This window comes from Bubalus kerabau, chromosome 10 (genome assembly GCF_029407905.1).
Source record: "Bubalus kerabau isolate K-KA32 ecotype Philippines breed swamp buffalo chromosome 10, PCC_UOA_SB_1v2, whole genome shotgun sequence".
NCBI lineage: Eukaryota > Metazoa > Chordata > Mammalia > Artiodactyla > Bovidae > Bubalus > Bubalus kerabau.
In genome coordinates this window covers 84,643,572-84,658,849 of record NC_073633.1, presented here as the reverse complement: position 1 = coordinate 84,658,849, position 15,278 = coordinate 84,643,572, and the positions used below count along the sequence as shown (strand labels likewise).

Sequence of the window (15,278 nt, the reverse complement as noted above, 5' to 3'; positions counted from 1 at the left end):
GGGTATAATCATTTTTCTTAAATGTTACAAAGATTTGGCGGTGCTTCACAGGTTTACCCATCCAGAGGTCTCTCCAACCAACATATGCAGATGCCATATCTCTTTTCATTGACATGAGTTTGGACCAGTTTTCTATTCCTATACTCTCTGGATTACAATATGAAAATACCTTTTTTTAACAATCCCTTTAAATACAACCTTTAATTTTACCTAATTATATCAGCATCTTTATCATGCATTCTCAGCAAGGGTGACAGAGATCTCAAGGGCAAAACTTGGTTTTGATCACGGAAGAAAGATGTTACTCTCTTTTCCATATAAAGCACAGATCTACATATAGTACATAAATAGATATATAGTATATCTACGTGAAACAGGAGGGAAAGGGGCAGGGCACAACCTTTTAAAGAATGACAGAACATGACAAAGACTGGTTAGAACTAACTAGGTCCAAGAGGGTAGATGAGCCAACTTCCAGCAGACCTTGAGTCTCATTATGTGCTCATGGTAATATCAGTTAAGTTGCTCAGTCGTGTCCCACTCTTTGCAACCACAGACTGAAGCACGCCAGACTTTCCTGTCTATCACCAACTCTTGGAGCTTGCTCAAGGTCATGTCCCACAGAATCGGCAATGCCATCCAACCATCTCATCCTCTGTCATCCCCTTCTCCTCCTGGTAAAATAACAAGCTAAATGACACACCTACCAGCACCATAACAGTTCTGAGGCCAACCACAGAAGGTCAAAAAGTGGGTGGTGGCCCAATACCTGGAAACCCCCACCCACCCCTTCCACAAAATAATTGGAATAATCCCTGACTCATTAGCCTATGAAATTATCCAACCCATAAAAACTACCCACATCATGTTTCAAGGCTCTCTTGCTCTCTCTTTCTGAGATGGTCCACACACTGTCTGTGGACTGTGTTTCTCTCTAAATAAAGCTACTTCTTACCTATCGTTTTGTCTCTAAATTCTTTCATGACAAAGCAAGAACCTTAAATTCACTGGCAACAATTAAAATCTCAAGTAGGGGTGGAAGTGTTATTGGGGGGGAAAATGACTAAAAAGCTCCTTAAGGGGTGGTAATGAACAAAGATTGAGAAACACTGATCTATATTACCTCATATGAGAAGGCTACCATTACATGGTCTGATCTCCACATAACATAAATATTTAAAGTTTAAACTTCAAACATATCTTCCCTACCAATACTGTCATAATAGATGTAGAATTATCTGCTTATTTTTTCCATAAGTAAGGGATCTGATGTTCTCTGGGAATGAGACAAAGCCCTGTAGCTCACTTCCATTAGTGATTCAGCACAGTTGGTTTCCCTTTGATTTCTCCTCTGCTGCTTCTGCCTTTGGCATGAGTAGCACTTCTCTAATTCCACTTTTAATCTTGGTACTGTAGCTGAACATACACAGATTCAGGGCAGTTCATATAAATCAAAACTGATGATAAATAAATTAGGTTGTTTTGAAGTCAGAGTCAGGAAAGAGCAGCTATAAAAGTGACAGCAGAATGTTTCCAGATTTATTCTTCCTCCCTCAAGTCATCCTTAGGCCTGGTCGAAGTTTATTCAACTAGATGCCTTACATCTTATCTTCACCAGATCTAACTTCTACCTGATATCTGGGATGCTAGGTTTGAACTTTTCACCAGAAACAAAGATCCAGCAACACAACTAGTTAGACATCTCCTCTGAGATCTGCATGAGCTCTCTATTGCTGTATAACAATTGACCACAAACTAGCAGCTTTAAAACAATCCTGTTTATTATCTCACAGTTGTATAGGTCAGGGAGCTGCTTTAAAGGCATCTTCATCTTCCCCACCTCCAGGCAAGTTTTCAGATGACGGCAGCCTCAGCCAACTTCTTGATTGTAATCTCCTAAGACACCAGAACTGAAAACAGCCAGCTAAGCTTCTCCTGAATTCCTGACTCAGAAACTGTGTGAGATAATAAACATTTATTGATGTGTTTAGCCACTAAGTTTTGGAATGGTTTGTTAAACAGCAGTTTAACACAGTTCTATACATCTGTAGATATAGAATCAGAGAGGAACAACTTTAAAACTTATGAGAAAAAAAACTCCTAAAATAATCACTGATGTTTATTAATAAAGAAATCAATTAGGTAGAAAAATCATATTTCTTAAAAGTACTATTTTGATAATTTGAAGAAACCAAATGGCATACAAATGAAAATAAATACCGTACAGCGGAAGAGCAGTAACATTTAAAGTTACTGAAGTTTGGCTTATTCCAAGACCAAAGAGTCTGATAGTGAAGGAGAGGCAGCAGGAACCAAAACATTAGAGTAAATAAGTGCTTAAAAATAAATAAATGAAAACAAATTCATTCATTCAGTTAATATTTACTATGTACCTTCTACATATGCTAATTGGAGAGGGAAATGGCAACTCACTCCAGTATTCTTGCCTGGGAAATCTCATAGACAGAGGAGCCTGGCAGGCTACAATCGATGGGGTTGCAAGATTCGGACATTACTGAACAACTAAATTCACCAGCACCGCATGTGTTAATATTGTAGATGTAAAAATAAGAAGAAAAAGACAATTCCTGCCCACTTGGAATTTATTCTCCAATGAGGAAGACATACAGTAACGAATCACACAAACAGTAAAACTGTAACAGTGAGAAGTACTTACATAGAAGAACCATAGTACATGTCAGTTCTCAAGGAATATACAACAATTCTGTTGATTTAAACATAATCAAATAGGCTCAAAATATTCAAAATAACAGAACTACAAGTAAATTCGCTAATGATATAATGGACTATTTTAACAACCTTCTCTGGATTAGTATTAGGTCGGGTTGAAGAAAAAAATCAGCAAAGATAAAGAAGAGTTGCACAACCCAAATTCCAAGTTTAACTTAATTGTCATAAGCAGAACATTCAATCATTAGAGAATAATCATTCTTCTCATGCACATTTAGGACACTTAGAAAAGTTAATCACGTTAATCCTTAAAACAAGAAAAATTCCAAGAATCAGTAGCACACAAAATTCTTTGGCTAAAATGCAAATAAGCTAGCAATCTAATTAAAATGTGAAAGAAAATTTAATTAAATAATTTAGATATTCAAAAATTCCAAAAAAAATCATGAGTGAAAGAAGTAATTATAATGAAAAATTTTAAACACTATGAGAACTAAATAAAAATGAAAATACTTCATCACACACACAAAAAAAGAATGCAACAGCTCAGAGTAAAAAGAAGAAAAACTGAAAATTATGAATTAAATGTGTAATTTAATAAGTTGGAGGGAGGGGGAGAAGAATCCCAGAAAAATACAATTAGATAGAGGGAGATAAGAAAAAAACAGAAATCACTTAAGTAGAAGACAGAGAAAAGATAGAAAACCAACAAAGAACCAAAATTAAAAGCACAGTTCTTTGAAAAGACTATAAAATACTCAAACATTTGACCAGGTCTTTTTAAAAGGAAGGGAAAGAGAAGACAAAGAAGTAACAGTAGAAATGAAAACAGGGAGAGGGGGTAGAAACACATTCAAACAAGATTTAAAGATGAGAATACAATAAAAACTTTATGACAATAAATTTTAAAACTTAAAATGGGCAAATCTCTAAAAATATCATTCAGTAAAACTACTTAAAAAGAAATAAAAAACCTGAATAGTCCTTTAATCATTAAAGGAATTTATTTCATTGTTTTAATTTTCCCCACAGGGAAAATACTAAGATCAGACACTTTTCCAGGAAACTTATATCAAATTTTCAAGAAACAATGTACAAACTATTATAGTACATAAAAAAGAGAAGATATTCCACAAATCATTCTATCAAATAGCTCAAAATAGATCACAGAAAAAAAAAAAAAAACTCAAAATAGACCACAGACTGTATGCAAAACCTAAATATAAAACTCTAGAAAAAGATACAGCAAAAATCTTTATGTGCCTGGCCAGGCAAAAAAAATTCACAGAGTTGACACCAAGTATAAAGAAAAAAACCAATAGACTAGACTACAAAATTTAAAACTTCACAAGCTGCCATTAAGAAAATAAGGAGAGAAGCCATAGATTGGACTGCAAATTATGTATCTGATAAAAGACTTGTATCCAGAGTATACAAAGAACTCACAACTGAGTAACAAGAAAACAACCAATTTAAAAACAGGCAAAAGATTGGAACAGATATTTCATTTCTAAAAAACATACAAATGGTTAAAAGTACATGAACAGGAGTTCAATGTCATCAGTCACTGGGAAAAGACAAATTAAAACCACAATGAATACTACTAACACTCACTAGAATAGTTAAAATGATAAACAATACTAAGTGTTGGTGAGGATATGGAGAAATAAACTATCATGCACTGCAGGTGAGAATGTAAAATGGCACAGCCACTCCAGAAAGCAAATTTGGCAGTTGCTTAAAAAACTAAACATATACCTAGCATATGATCTAGCCATTCCACTCCTAGGAATCTACCCAAGAGAAATAAAATCAGACATCCACACAAAGACACGTCATATTCCTGATAGAAAAAACTATAAGCAATCCAAGTGAACATCAACTAACAGTTGGATAAACAAAATGTGTTATAACCATACCATGGAATAACATTAATGTTGCTGTTCAGTCGCCCAGTTGTGTCCGACTCTTTGCAACCCCATGGACTATAGCACACCAGGCCTCTCTGTCCCTCACCATCTCCCAAAGTTTGGCCAAGTTCATGCTCATTGCATCCGTGATGCCATCCAGCCATCTCATCCTCTGAAACCCTCTTCTTCTGCCCTCCATCTTTCCCAGCATCAGGGACTTTCCCAGTGAGTAAGCTGTTCATATCACATGACCAAAATACTAGAGTTTCAGCTTCAGAATCAGTTCTTCCAACGAGTATTCAGGGTTGATTTCCCTTAAGATTGACTGGTTTGATTTCCTTGCTGTCCAAGGGACTCTCAGGAGTCTTCTCCAGCACCACAGTTCAAAGGCATCCATTTTTCAGTGCTCTGCCTTCTTTACAGTCCAGCTCTCATAACCGTACATGACCACTGGGAAGACCACAGCCTTGACTATATGGACCTTTGTCATCAGAGTAATGTCTCTCTTCTCAATACACTGTCTAGGTTTGTCATAGCTTTCCTGCCAAGAAGCAAACGTCTTCTGATTTCATGGCTACAGTCACCAGAGTGATTTTAGAGCCCAAGATGAGCAAATTTGTCACTGTTTCTAACTTTTCCCCCTCTATTTGCCATGAAATAATGAGGTCAGATGCCATGATCTTAGTTTTTTTAATATTTAGTTTTAAGCTGACTTTTTCACTCTCCTACTTCACCCTCATCAAGAGGCTCTTTAGTTTCTCTTTGCTTTCTGCCATTAGGGTGGTATCATCCGCATATCTGAGGTCGTTGATATTTCTCCCGCTTCTCTTGGTTCCAGCTTGTAACTCATCCAGCCTGGCATTTCTCATGATGTGCTCACCGTATAGATTAAACAAACAGGGTGACAGCAGACAGCCCTGTCATACTCCTTTCTCAATCTTGAACCAATCAGTTGTTCCATACAGGGTTCTAACTGTTGCTTCTTGACCTGCATACAGGTTTCTCAGGAAACCGGTAAGATGGTCTGGTAATCCCATCTCTTTAAGAGCTTTCAACAGTTTATTATGATCCACACAGACAAAGGCTTTGGTGTAGTCAATGAAACAGAGGTAGATGTTTTTCTGGAATTCCCTAGCTTTCTCTATAATCCAGTGAATGTTAGCAGTTTGATCTCTGGTTCCTCTTACTTTCTAAACCCAGCTTGGACATCTGGAAGTTCTTGATTCGCATAATGCTGAAGCCCAGCATGCAAGATTTTAAGCATGACCTTACTAGCATGGGAGATGAGTGCAACTGTCCGACGGTTAGCCCATTCTTTAGCACTACCCTTCTTGAGAACTGGGATGAGGATTGACCTTTTCCAGTCCTGTGGCTGGAGTGATATTAATATTACTCAACAATTAAAAGGAACAACCTTCTAATACATGTTGCTACTGCTGCTAAGTCGCTTCAGTCGTGTCTGACTCTGTGCAACCCCATAGACGGCAGCCCACCAGGCTTCCCCGTCCCTGGGATTCTCCAGGCAAGAACACTGGAGTGGGTTGCCATTTCCTTCTCCAATGCATGAAAGTGAAAAGTGAAAGTGAAGTCGCTCAGTTGTGTCCGACTCTAGCGACCCTATGGACTGCAGCCCACCAGGCTCCTCTGTCCATGGGATTTTCCAGGCAGAAGTACTGGAGTGGGGTGCCACTGCCTTCTCCGTAGCCTACCAATGCCAAGAGGCACCCAATGTCTCCTTCGGGAACCGACCAGAAATGGGCAAAGCGTGTTACAACATAAATGAACCTTAAAAACATGTTATGTGAAAAAAAAAACAAACACAAAAGACTATATATTATACAATTCCATTTAAATGAAATGTTTAGAAAAGGCAAATTTATAGAGACACCAAGTAGATCAGTGGATGCCTAGGGCTGAGAATGGGAGTAGGGATTAACTATAAATGGGCACGAGGGAATGTTTTAGGATAATGGAAATGTTCTAAAAGTGGATTGTGGTGATGACTTACTATAAATCCCCTAATACAATTGAATTACACAGTTACAAGCATTGACTTTCATAGTATTTAAGTTGTACATTAATAAAATTATTTTTTAAATAGCCAAATGATTTATTAAAAAAAAAAAAAGAAATTGAAGCTCACTAGTAATCAGGAAAATGAAAACAAAGACAGGCAGAAATTAAGAAGTCAGATAATACCAAGGCGAGATATGGAGCAAAAGGTATTCATGCACATCACTGGTGGGAAATTAAACAGGCACAACCACTCTGGAAAACAATTTGTCCTGATTCTGCAGAGTTACCTACGTACATACTCTATAACTAGCCATTACTCCAAGGCAAATACCCTCAACAGGGACCAGACAGTAAATATATTAGGTGTTTCAGACCGTGAGATCTCCGTCACAAGTACCTCAACTCTGTCTTGTATCTCAAACAAAGCCACAGACAAAATGTAAACAAATGAACATAGCTGTGTGACAATAAAACTTTATTTACAAAAAATAGGCAGCTAGCCAGATTTGACCACTAGGAAGTAGTTTGCCAATCCCTGCTATAGAGAAATATTTGTACGTGTGACCCAGGAGACATGTACAACACTTTTCATAGGACTTATTTATACTAGCAGGAAACTGGAAACAAGCCAAATGTTTATTCACAGAAAAAAGGATTAAAAAAAAAAAAAAAGGCCAGGAGTATGATATAGCAATGAAAGTGAATTATATTCTGGCTACTTGCAACAACATGGATAAATCTTACAAAATAATATTAAGTGGAAAAAGCGATTCATAGAAGAGATATGCTATGATTTAATCATCAATATATGATGTAACAGAGCTCAAAAAGCAAAACTAAATAAAATGCTACATTTCCTATGTACATGGGTGATTAAAAAAAAACTACAGGTATAAGTAACCACTGGGGAAAAAAGCACAGGAATGGTAGAATCACTGGGCTGTATGCCTGACACTAATATTGATATACTATCATAAGTCAATTCTTAATGATATTCAACTATATCGTAACTAATTCAACTATATTGTAAATAATTGAAGTATTCAACTATACTTCAATTTTAAAAAACTACAAGAATGGCAGAAATTCAGGATGGAAGTTACCTCCCAACAGAAAGCCAAAGATAGGATCAGGGAGGAGCCCACAGTTAATTTCAATGATTTTGGTATTCTGGGGTTGATATTGGGGTCACAGGCTCATAAATGTTTATAATTTATACATACAGGAAGTATTTAATCTTGTATACAGAAGATATATATTAAATTTTGTTTTTAATAAAAGGTAAACAATCTCTGTAATCAGTTGAAAAGTCCCAAAAAAGACTGCAGAGGCTACCTGTGGCTGGAACAGAAAGTAAAGAACTTGCCACTAATAAACAATCAGGGTATTTATATTCCATGCCATCCTATCAGATCATGAAAAAACATCTCAGGGCTTGTAACTACCTCTTGAATTCGAAAAGATTTGATAAAAGCTACATGAAAAAGTTGACAAAGGTCTGTCTAGTCAAAGCTATGGTTTTTCCAGTAGTCATGTACAGATGTGAGAGGTGGACTATAAAGAAAGCTGAGCACCGAAGAATTGATGCTTTTGAACTGTGGTGTTGGAGAAGACTCTTGAGAGTCCCTTGGACTGCAAGGAGATCCAACCAGTCAATCCTAAAGGAAATCAGTCTTGAATATTCATTGGAAGGACTGATGTTGAAGCTGAAACTCCAATATTCTGGCCACCTGATGGCGAAGAACTGACTCACTGGAAAAGACCCTGATGCTGGGAAAGGTTGAAGGCAGGAAGAGAAGGGGATGACAGAGGATGAGATGGTTGGATGGCATCACTGACTCAATGGACATGAGTTTGAGCAAGCTCTGGGAGTTGGTGATGGACAGGGAAGCCTAGTGTGCTGCAGTCCATGGGGTCACAAAGAGTCGGACACGACTGAGTGACTGAAACTGACTAATGTGAAAGAGTATTGAAAACTCCTCCAAAACTTAAAACATAAAAAAGTATTTGTTGGTTAATCGTCTTTAAGTTCAATTTTTTGCTATCTAAATAAGTAAGTTTATAACTATGGCTCACAATTGTTATAAAACTTTTTTTTCACAGACCTATTTCAAGAAAGATCTAACGAGAGTGCAAAGATTATGGAAGATAGGGTTCTGGCACCATCTGGTGGCAGTGCCCTGCAACAGCAGATTCTAATTTCTTTTTTAAGATCAATTCTCTCACTGGTTCATTTACTAGGCAAAGAACACATATTTTTAAATCTTTCTTGGAATTCAGGAAATAAAACAAGGCTTACTATCTAAAACAGGTTCTCTACCTTCCAAGAAAAATATATACAGTTAAATTTATGCCTATCACCATGCTTTAAGCATCTACTCTTATTAAAAGTTTGTTTCACGCATCTATGCCCCTAGAACTCTCAGGCAAGGAGGCCCTCAGGACTGCACTGGTAAACACAGCCTATGGAGTCACCACATCAGGACCAGTAAGCACATCAATGCAGTTTTCAGGGGAAAAAACCTGTTGTTGTTTTACAATATCCTCAAATTCTTGACACTCCATTCAAAAGGTAGAGCTTGATTTGCCTTTCCTTGAACATGGACTGGACTTAATGACCTCCTTCTAAAGAGAAGAAAGTGGCAGAAATGATGGTGTGTAACATACAAAGCTAAATCATCAAAGGAATGGCCATTTCCATCTTGCCTGGGGGAGTCAGACATCGTGCCACGAGGAGACTGAGGCAGCCTGCAGGGAGCTCTCCAGGGGAGAATCATGACCTCCTGCCAACAACCAGCACCAACCTGCCCCCTCGCACCCCTTGCCAGTATCTCCAAGCTAAGCCAGTCCCAAAGAAACAGAAATCACTGTTTACTGTCGTGGAAGCCACTTAGTTTGTGGGCAATTTGTTATGTAACAATAAATAACTAACACAACAACTGATTACTTCCTAGAACCAAATTTTATCTTTAACAGGGAGTAAAAATAGCTCATTTCAGCATAATACTAAAATTTACCTGCACATTAATAAAATTTCAAATTTTCCTTCCTAATACACTAAGTAGGGATCCTGTTCTAGTTCCCCCCGAATTGTTTCCTATTATTTCATAATATTCAATTTCTAATTCAGAGAAACAACCACCCAAGTAGATTTCAGTCAGTCAGCAAAGATTTTTAGAACATCTTCCTTTTGGTATACTACACTAGTACCACCAGGGACTGAGTGGAGAACCCTGCCCTTGAGGTACTTACAATTTGGATTAGTATTCATGAAATAATTCATATATCTTAATTATATTTTTTCCCCTGGTTCTGAAGGTTCTAGGTCAATGTTAGAAGGTTTGGAAAGTGTCTTCTTTACCTCTGTGAGGGATCCACAAGCTACACCACCATGCAGGGCTTCATCCAAAGCAGACAGGGTTGTAGACAAAAATGCTGATGAGTGAGCAGCACACCTCTGTGTCTTTATCTCATAAGCCTGATCAAAGAAAAAGTTAAGTTCTTTTCAACCTCCATATTTATTCAAAAACATAAGCCAACTCCAAATTCAAATTTTAGCAGCTAGAACCCAATTCATGTTTTTTTCCTTCTATTATTTATTCTACAACTATTTACTCTGTGCCATGGACTGTGCTGGGCTTCCCTTGTGGCTCAGCTGGTAAAGAATCCACCTGCAATGTGGGAGACCTGGGTTCGATCCCTGGGTTGGGAAGATCCCCTGGAGAAGGGAAAGGCTACCCACGCCAGTATTCTGGCCTGGAGAATTCCACAGAGTGTATAGCCCATGGGGTCACAAAGAGTCGGACATGACTGACCAACTTTCACTTCACATGGACTGTGCTAAATTTGAAGGCTGTGATATAAAAGACAGAGCCCCTACCCTCACAGGACTTATAGCCAACTAGAGACTATGAAACCAGGACTAGAAAGTAGGCAATTACAATACAGTTAAACACAAGCTACTGTGATAGGGCAAGTGGAGACTGGCAAGTGGATTTGTCCAGGTCAAATCACCTGATCTGGATTTTGTGATCAAGGGAAGATCTGGATGTCTGAGCTAAAACCTGAAAAGGCTATGAGATGGGCAAAGGAAATGTGCATATTCCTGCCAAAGAGACAAGAATGTAGGAAGAGAGGTCAAGGAGCAAGAAATAAGAAGTGGAAACTAAGGGAAATTGCAAAAAAGAAAGAGGTGATTTAGAATGGCTGAAAGATGGAGCATGGTCGTGAGATGGCATGGCAAACGATGAGGCTGGAGAAATAAGCAGGGTCTGCATCAGATGAATCTTGCTGAAGTGTAGCATGTAGGCTGAGAGCAACAGGGAGTGACACGATCAAGCTACCATTTCAAACCAAGCTTGGTATGTGAAGAACAGCCTGAAAGCAGGTGGTGTGGACTAAGATATGGCCCCTCAAAAGAAAGCCGTATCAAATCCTTGGAACCTGTGATGTCACCTTAGTTGGAAAAAAGGTCTTTCCAGATGTGGTTGACATGATTACATACCTACTAGCAATGTGTAAGAATCTCTAACATTAAAAATTACTAGTATTAAGTTGCCCAAATAAACTGAGGTCAAGCCACAGAATTGTAATTATTCATTCACTCATTCATTCAACAAATACAAATTAATTGCCTACTGCATGCTATATAATATGATAAGCTCTGGGAATAGAGTGGTAAACCAAATAGATATAGTTTCTACCCACTTACAGCTTACAATTTAATAAATCTGGTCTCAAATCCAAGCTCTTCTGCCTCTATGAGGACACAGGAGACCAACATATTAATACAGGGTTGGCCAAAAACTTTTATCAGCAACTCCACCAGTTTTCTTCTTCGGTGGCTGCTTCTCAGATCCATCGTTGTCTGATCTGATCTTTTAATGCTGATTGACTCGGGACTTGGCCTCAGGCACACTTACTCTCTTACTGTGCATACTTTCTCAGCAATCTCCCATCCATTTTCATGGTTTTGACTACCATATTCATTCCAATGACTCCCCAGTGCACACTATCCTTCAAGCTTAGGTCCACATATTTAACTGCCTACTTCACATCTTCATTCAGTGTTTCACAAGTGCCTAAATTCAACAAGCACTAACAAAACCATGCTCTGCCTCCCTCAAACCTGATCCTCTTCCAATATTCCTTATCTCAGGAAATGGTACCATCCCGTCTCTTAGAGCAAAATCAAGGAACCAAGGAATCTCTGACCCTTTCCTGTACCTCACCACCACCCATAGACAAATCATCACCAATTCCTATTCATGCTACCTCCTACGTATCGCTCATGGTAACTGACATTATACCATTGGCATTAACACATGGACACTAATAGTCCATGTCACAATCTGTCTGGAGTATGATCACAGATACCTAACTAGTCCACAAATACTTCCTTGTTCCTTTTCAATCACTTGTCTATGTTTAAAGACTGAGTTTTTTAAAAACACATACTAGATTACTCCCTTTGATGACTTATCACTGCTCTCAGAATAAAGTCCAAAATCCTTAACAGGCCTGCAGGCCCCAATGATCTGATCCTGCTTGCTTCTCCAGCTTCATCTCTTGCCCCTCTCTTCTTCGCTATGTTCACTCAGACCGGCCTGACCTTCTTACCATACAAGCAGCATTCTCCTACTCTTCACAGGGTCTCTGCATTTCCCACTCCCACTGCTTGCAAGCCCTTCCCTTCTCCCCTCCCTTCCCAATCCCTTTGGCTGTCTCTCTCCTGTTCATCCATCAGTTTCAGTTGAAGTGTTGCTTCCATGAGGGAGCCTTTGCTGACCCCTACACTAAGTAATGTCCCTTTCAGTTCCTAAGCTCTTTGTATTTTCTCTGATAGGACTTTTCATTACTACAATTAATTGATCATTTACACAATTGTTTGTTTAATGTCCGACTGTTCCCACTAGACTGTAAGCTACACAAGTGCAGAAAACTTTATCAATCATCTTCACTACAATATTTCCAGTACCTGACACATCCATGGCTGGCACTTGATAAATATTGGTTGAAGGAATAAATGACTGAACAGATAAATTAACAAAACAAAAAATCTTTGTGAGGGAATGAACTAAGGCTAATCCAATATTTAAGGCAGGACTCTAAAGAATGACTGTTACAAAAGTAAATGTGCAACAAAGGAGAAAGATGGCACCTTGAACTGGCAATTGGAATGGTAGTGACATTGCAGCTGAAAGTGGTGAAGGACGTGGAGACTGAAGGTGAATTTCCTAGCCAACATCTCCTGCTTAATTATCCAACTAGGAATATGCAATACATATTGAATCACAGATGTCAAATTAAAAGGTTCTCTTGGTGCGTTACAACTTTCAAAATAGTGACAGGTTAATTTGAACCTCCTAATGAAATCATCACATATGATTTTAACTCTTTAACTTCTCCCATAAAACAAAGTGAGCTGTTCAAAGCTACCTATCTTTGTTGAAACCAATGACAAAGCTAAGACTAGTGCCCATCTCTAATTCCAATTCTAAATCACCTTCTGATGATTCTACCTTTAAAGTATTTTCCTTAGACCACAAGCAAAACCTGAACAAAAGAAAATACTCAATCTGTTCATTGTTTTCAAAGTTTCAAATGATACTAATATTCCTTCCTTCCTCCTCCACAGAGTTGGATCCTCCTTTATTGCTCAGTGGTTACCAAATTTCAATATAACATAGTAAATAGTTTACAACCCACACAAATAAATACATTTGCAAAACACTGGACAGACTTTCAGGTAACTCTTATGCTGAGAAAATAAGACATTTTCTACCATGCACTAAACCTACATTTTGAAAAGCTAAAGGCAGGACACAGAAAGTATGAAATAATAGTACAACTTGATTTGGGCTTATTTCAAAAGACTTTAACTCCTCTCAGGAGTGAGGATAAGTTCTAAAGCATTATTCATTCAATCAAAAGTCAGTGTAAGTCCAACATGCATACTCTGAGATGTAGAGTAAATGACGATGGTAAAAGTTAGTATTATAGAGAAAGGGACATTCTAAAATGTCCTAAATATACTCTAAATGAGTATATTATAGTTTAACCATGAGGTTCACAAATCCTTCCCAAACAAGTAAAAGAGAAAGATGACCTTTTGAAATAACACTGCCAGCTACAGAGAAAAAAACTTCCTGTTACCTCTCATTCCCATAACTGTCTCCCATGAACTTATAAACAACATAAATTTATTCTCATTAGAGGACTAACTCTTATGTTATGAGGGTTGGTATTTTTGAGGTGTTCATCTCTATTTTTGCTTTTACCTTATCCCCTAAAAGATTTTAAAGAGAATACAGAAGCTTTTCAAAATAAAAATCATAACCAAACCATAACTCTAAAATACATATATACCGTTTGCATCTGTGGTGCACAGGCCCTGCTAACCAGACACAGAAGTTCATGGACACCTTGATAACTAAGGCCAGTCATCTTCATAAGCTCCAGTGGGGAAAGACATAGAAAGTCCTAAAAAACATGAAGAGACGATTTTAAATATACATGTATAACAAAGATACTGGAATTAAAAGGAAGCTTTCAATTGACACTGTCCATGTGTAAATAAAAGCATAATTTATTGTAGATCAGTTTGTATGTTTCTTATAGTATTTTCCTCCTACATATTCCTTAACTAAAAGATATGACATAATCTTATCTTGTAATTATCCAACTTAGTATATATCAGAGGACACACCAAGTAAAAATACATAGCAGCAGAAATCAGCCCAAGTGGATATGAGCACTGCCCCTGTGCCCAAAAGTTTGGACACAGACACCCAGAAATGAAATCAGTTTCATCCTAAGCTATAAAATCATTCAGAGGAAGTACTTAATAATTGAGAGAGAATAAAACCAACTATGGACTGAAATGTTAAATATCATATTTTTAAGAGTGTTTCAAAGTATGAACACGAAGGTCATCCAATGTATAACAGAGAAAACAAAGATAGCATTAACACACAAAGCAATTGGAAAAAAAGACAAACAAAAACTCCAGCATTCTCTAGAAGTCCATCTTATCAAGGATTAAATCCTAATGTAAAATGTTAAATCTAATTTAACCTCCTAAGAGGGATTTGCTTTACTCTTGTGCTTAAATATACAACATCACTCCACTGATAGAAAAATAATCCTAAAAATTTTCCTTGCTTTCATGAGAAATTCTCCATTTTGAATACTGTCTCCTCATTTGAGTCATATTTCTCATGTAACTACAGAATTTCTTTTACAAGGACAAAACTTCTCTAGAATCCCAAATAAATGGCCAGGTGTATTTCACCTTCTGCCATGAGCATTCTCCAGACCCAACCCTAACTAAAATGCAAAACTCTTGAAATGAAATCACGTTTGGAAATACAAGGTAAGTGGTTTGTTATTTTGAATTAGCAAGCACCACCATTTATCTTTTTTTTTTAACCTAAATGTTCATTCAGATGCAATTAAGAATTATTGGGAGGGAGGTTCAAGAAGGAGGGGACATATGTATACCTATGGCTGATTCATGTTGATGTATGGCAGAAACCAAAACAATATTTTAAAGCAATTATCCTCCAATTAAAATCAACACATTTTCTAAAACTTGAAGCAAAATTTTTTTAAGAAAAGAGTTATTTAGGTACACTTAAGATTAATTTGCACTTCAGGTTT

General features: G+C 37.5%; 1 protein-coding gene across 14 annotated transcripts in view; it reads right to left on the bottom strand.

Moving 5' to 3' along the window:
• The window catches only part of RAD51B (RAD51 paralog B), a 618,412-nt gene that overhangs the window by 596,793 nt on the left and 6,341 nt on the right, over nt 1-15,278 (bottom strand). For all 14 annotated transcript variants that reach the window (XR_008699624.1, XR_008699625.1, XR_008699626.1 and 11 more), the window contains exons 3-4: nt 13,986-14,099; nt 9,979-10,095 (exon numbers count right to left, since the gene is read on the bottom strand). Coding sequence is in view for 11 of the 14 variants with exons in the window: in XM_055538418.1 (XP_055394393.1) it covers nt 9,979-10,095; nt 13,986-14,099 (231 nt within the window). In the remaining 3 variants the exon portion in view is untranslated. The remainder of the gene's footprint in view (nt 1-9,978; nt 10,096-13,985; nt 14,100-15,278) is intronic.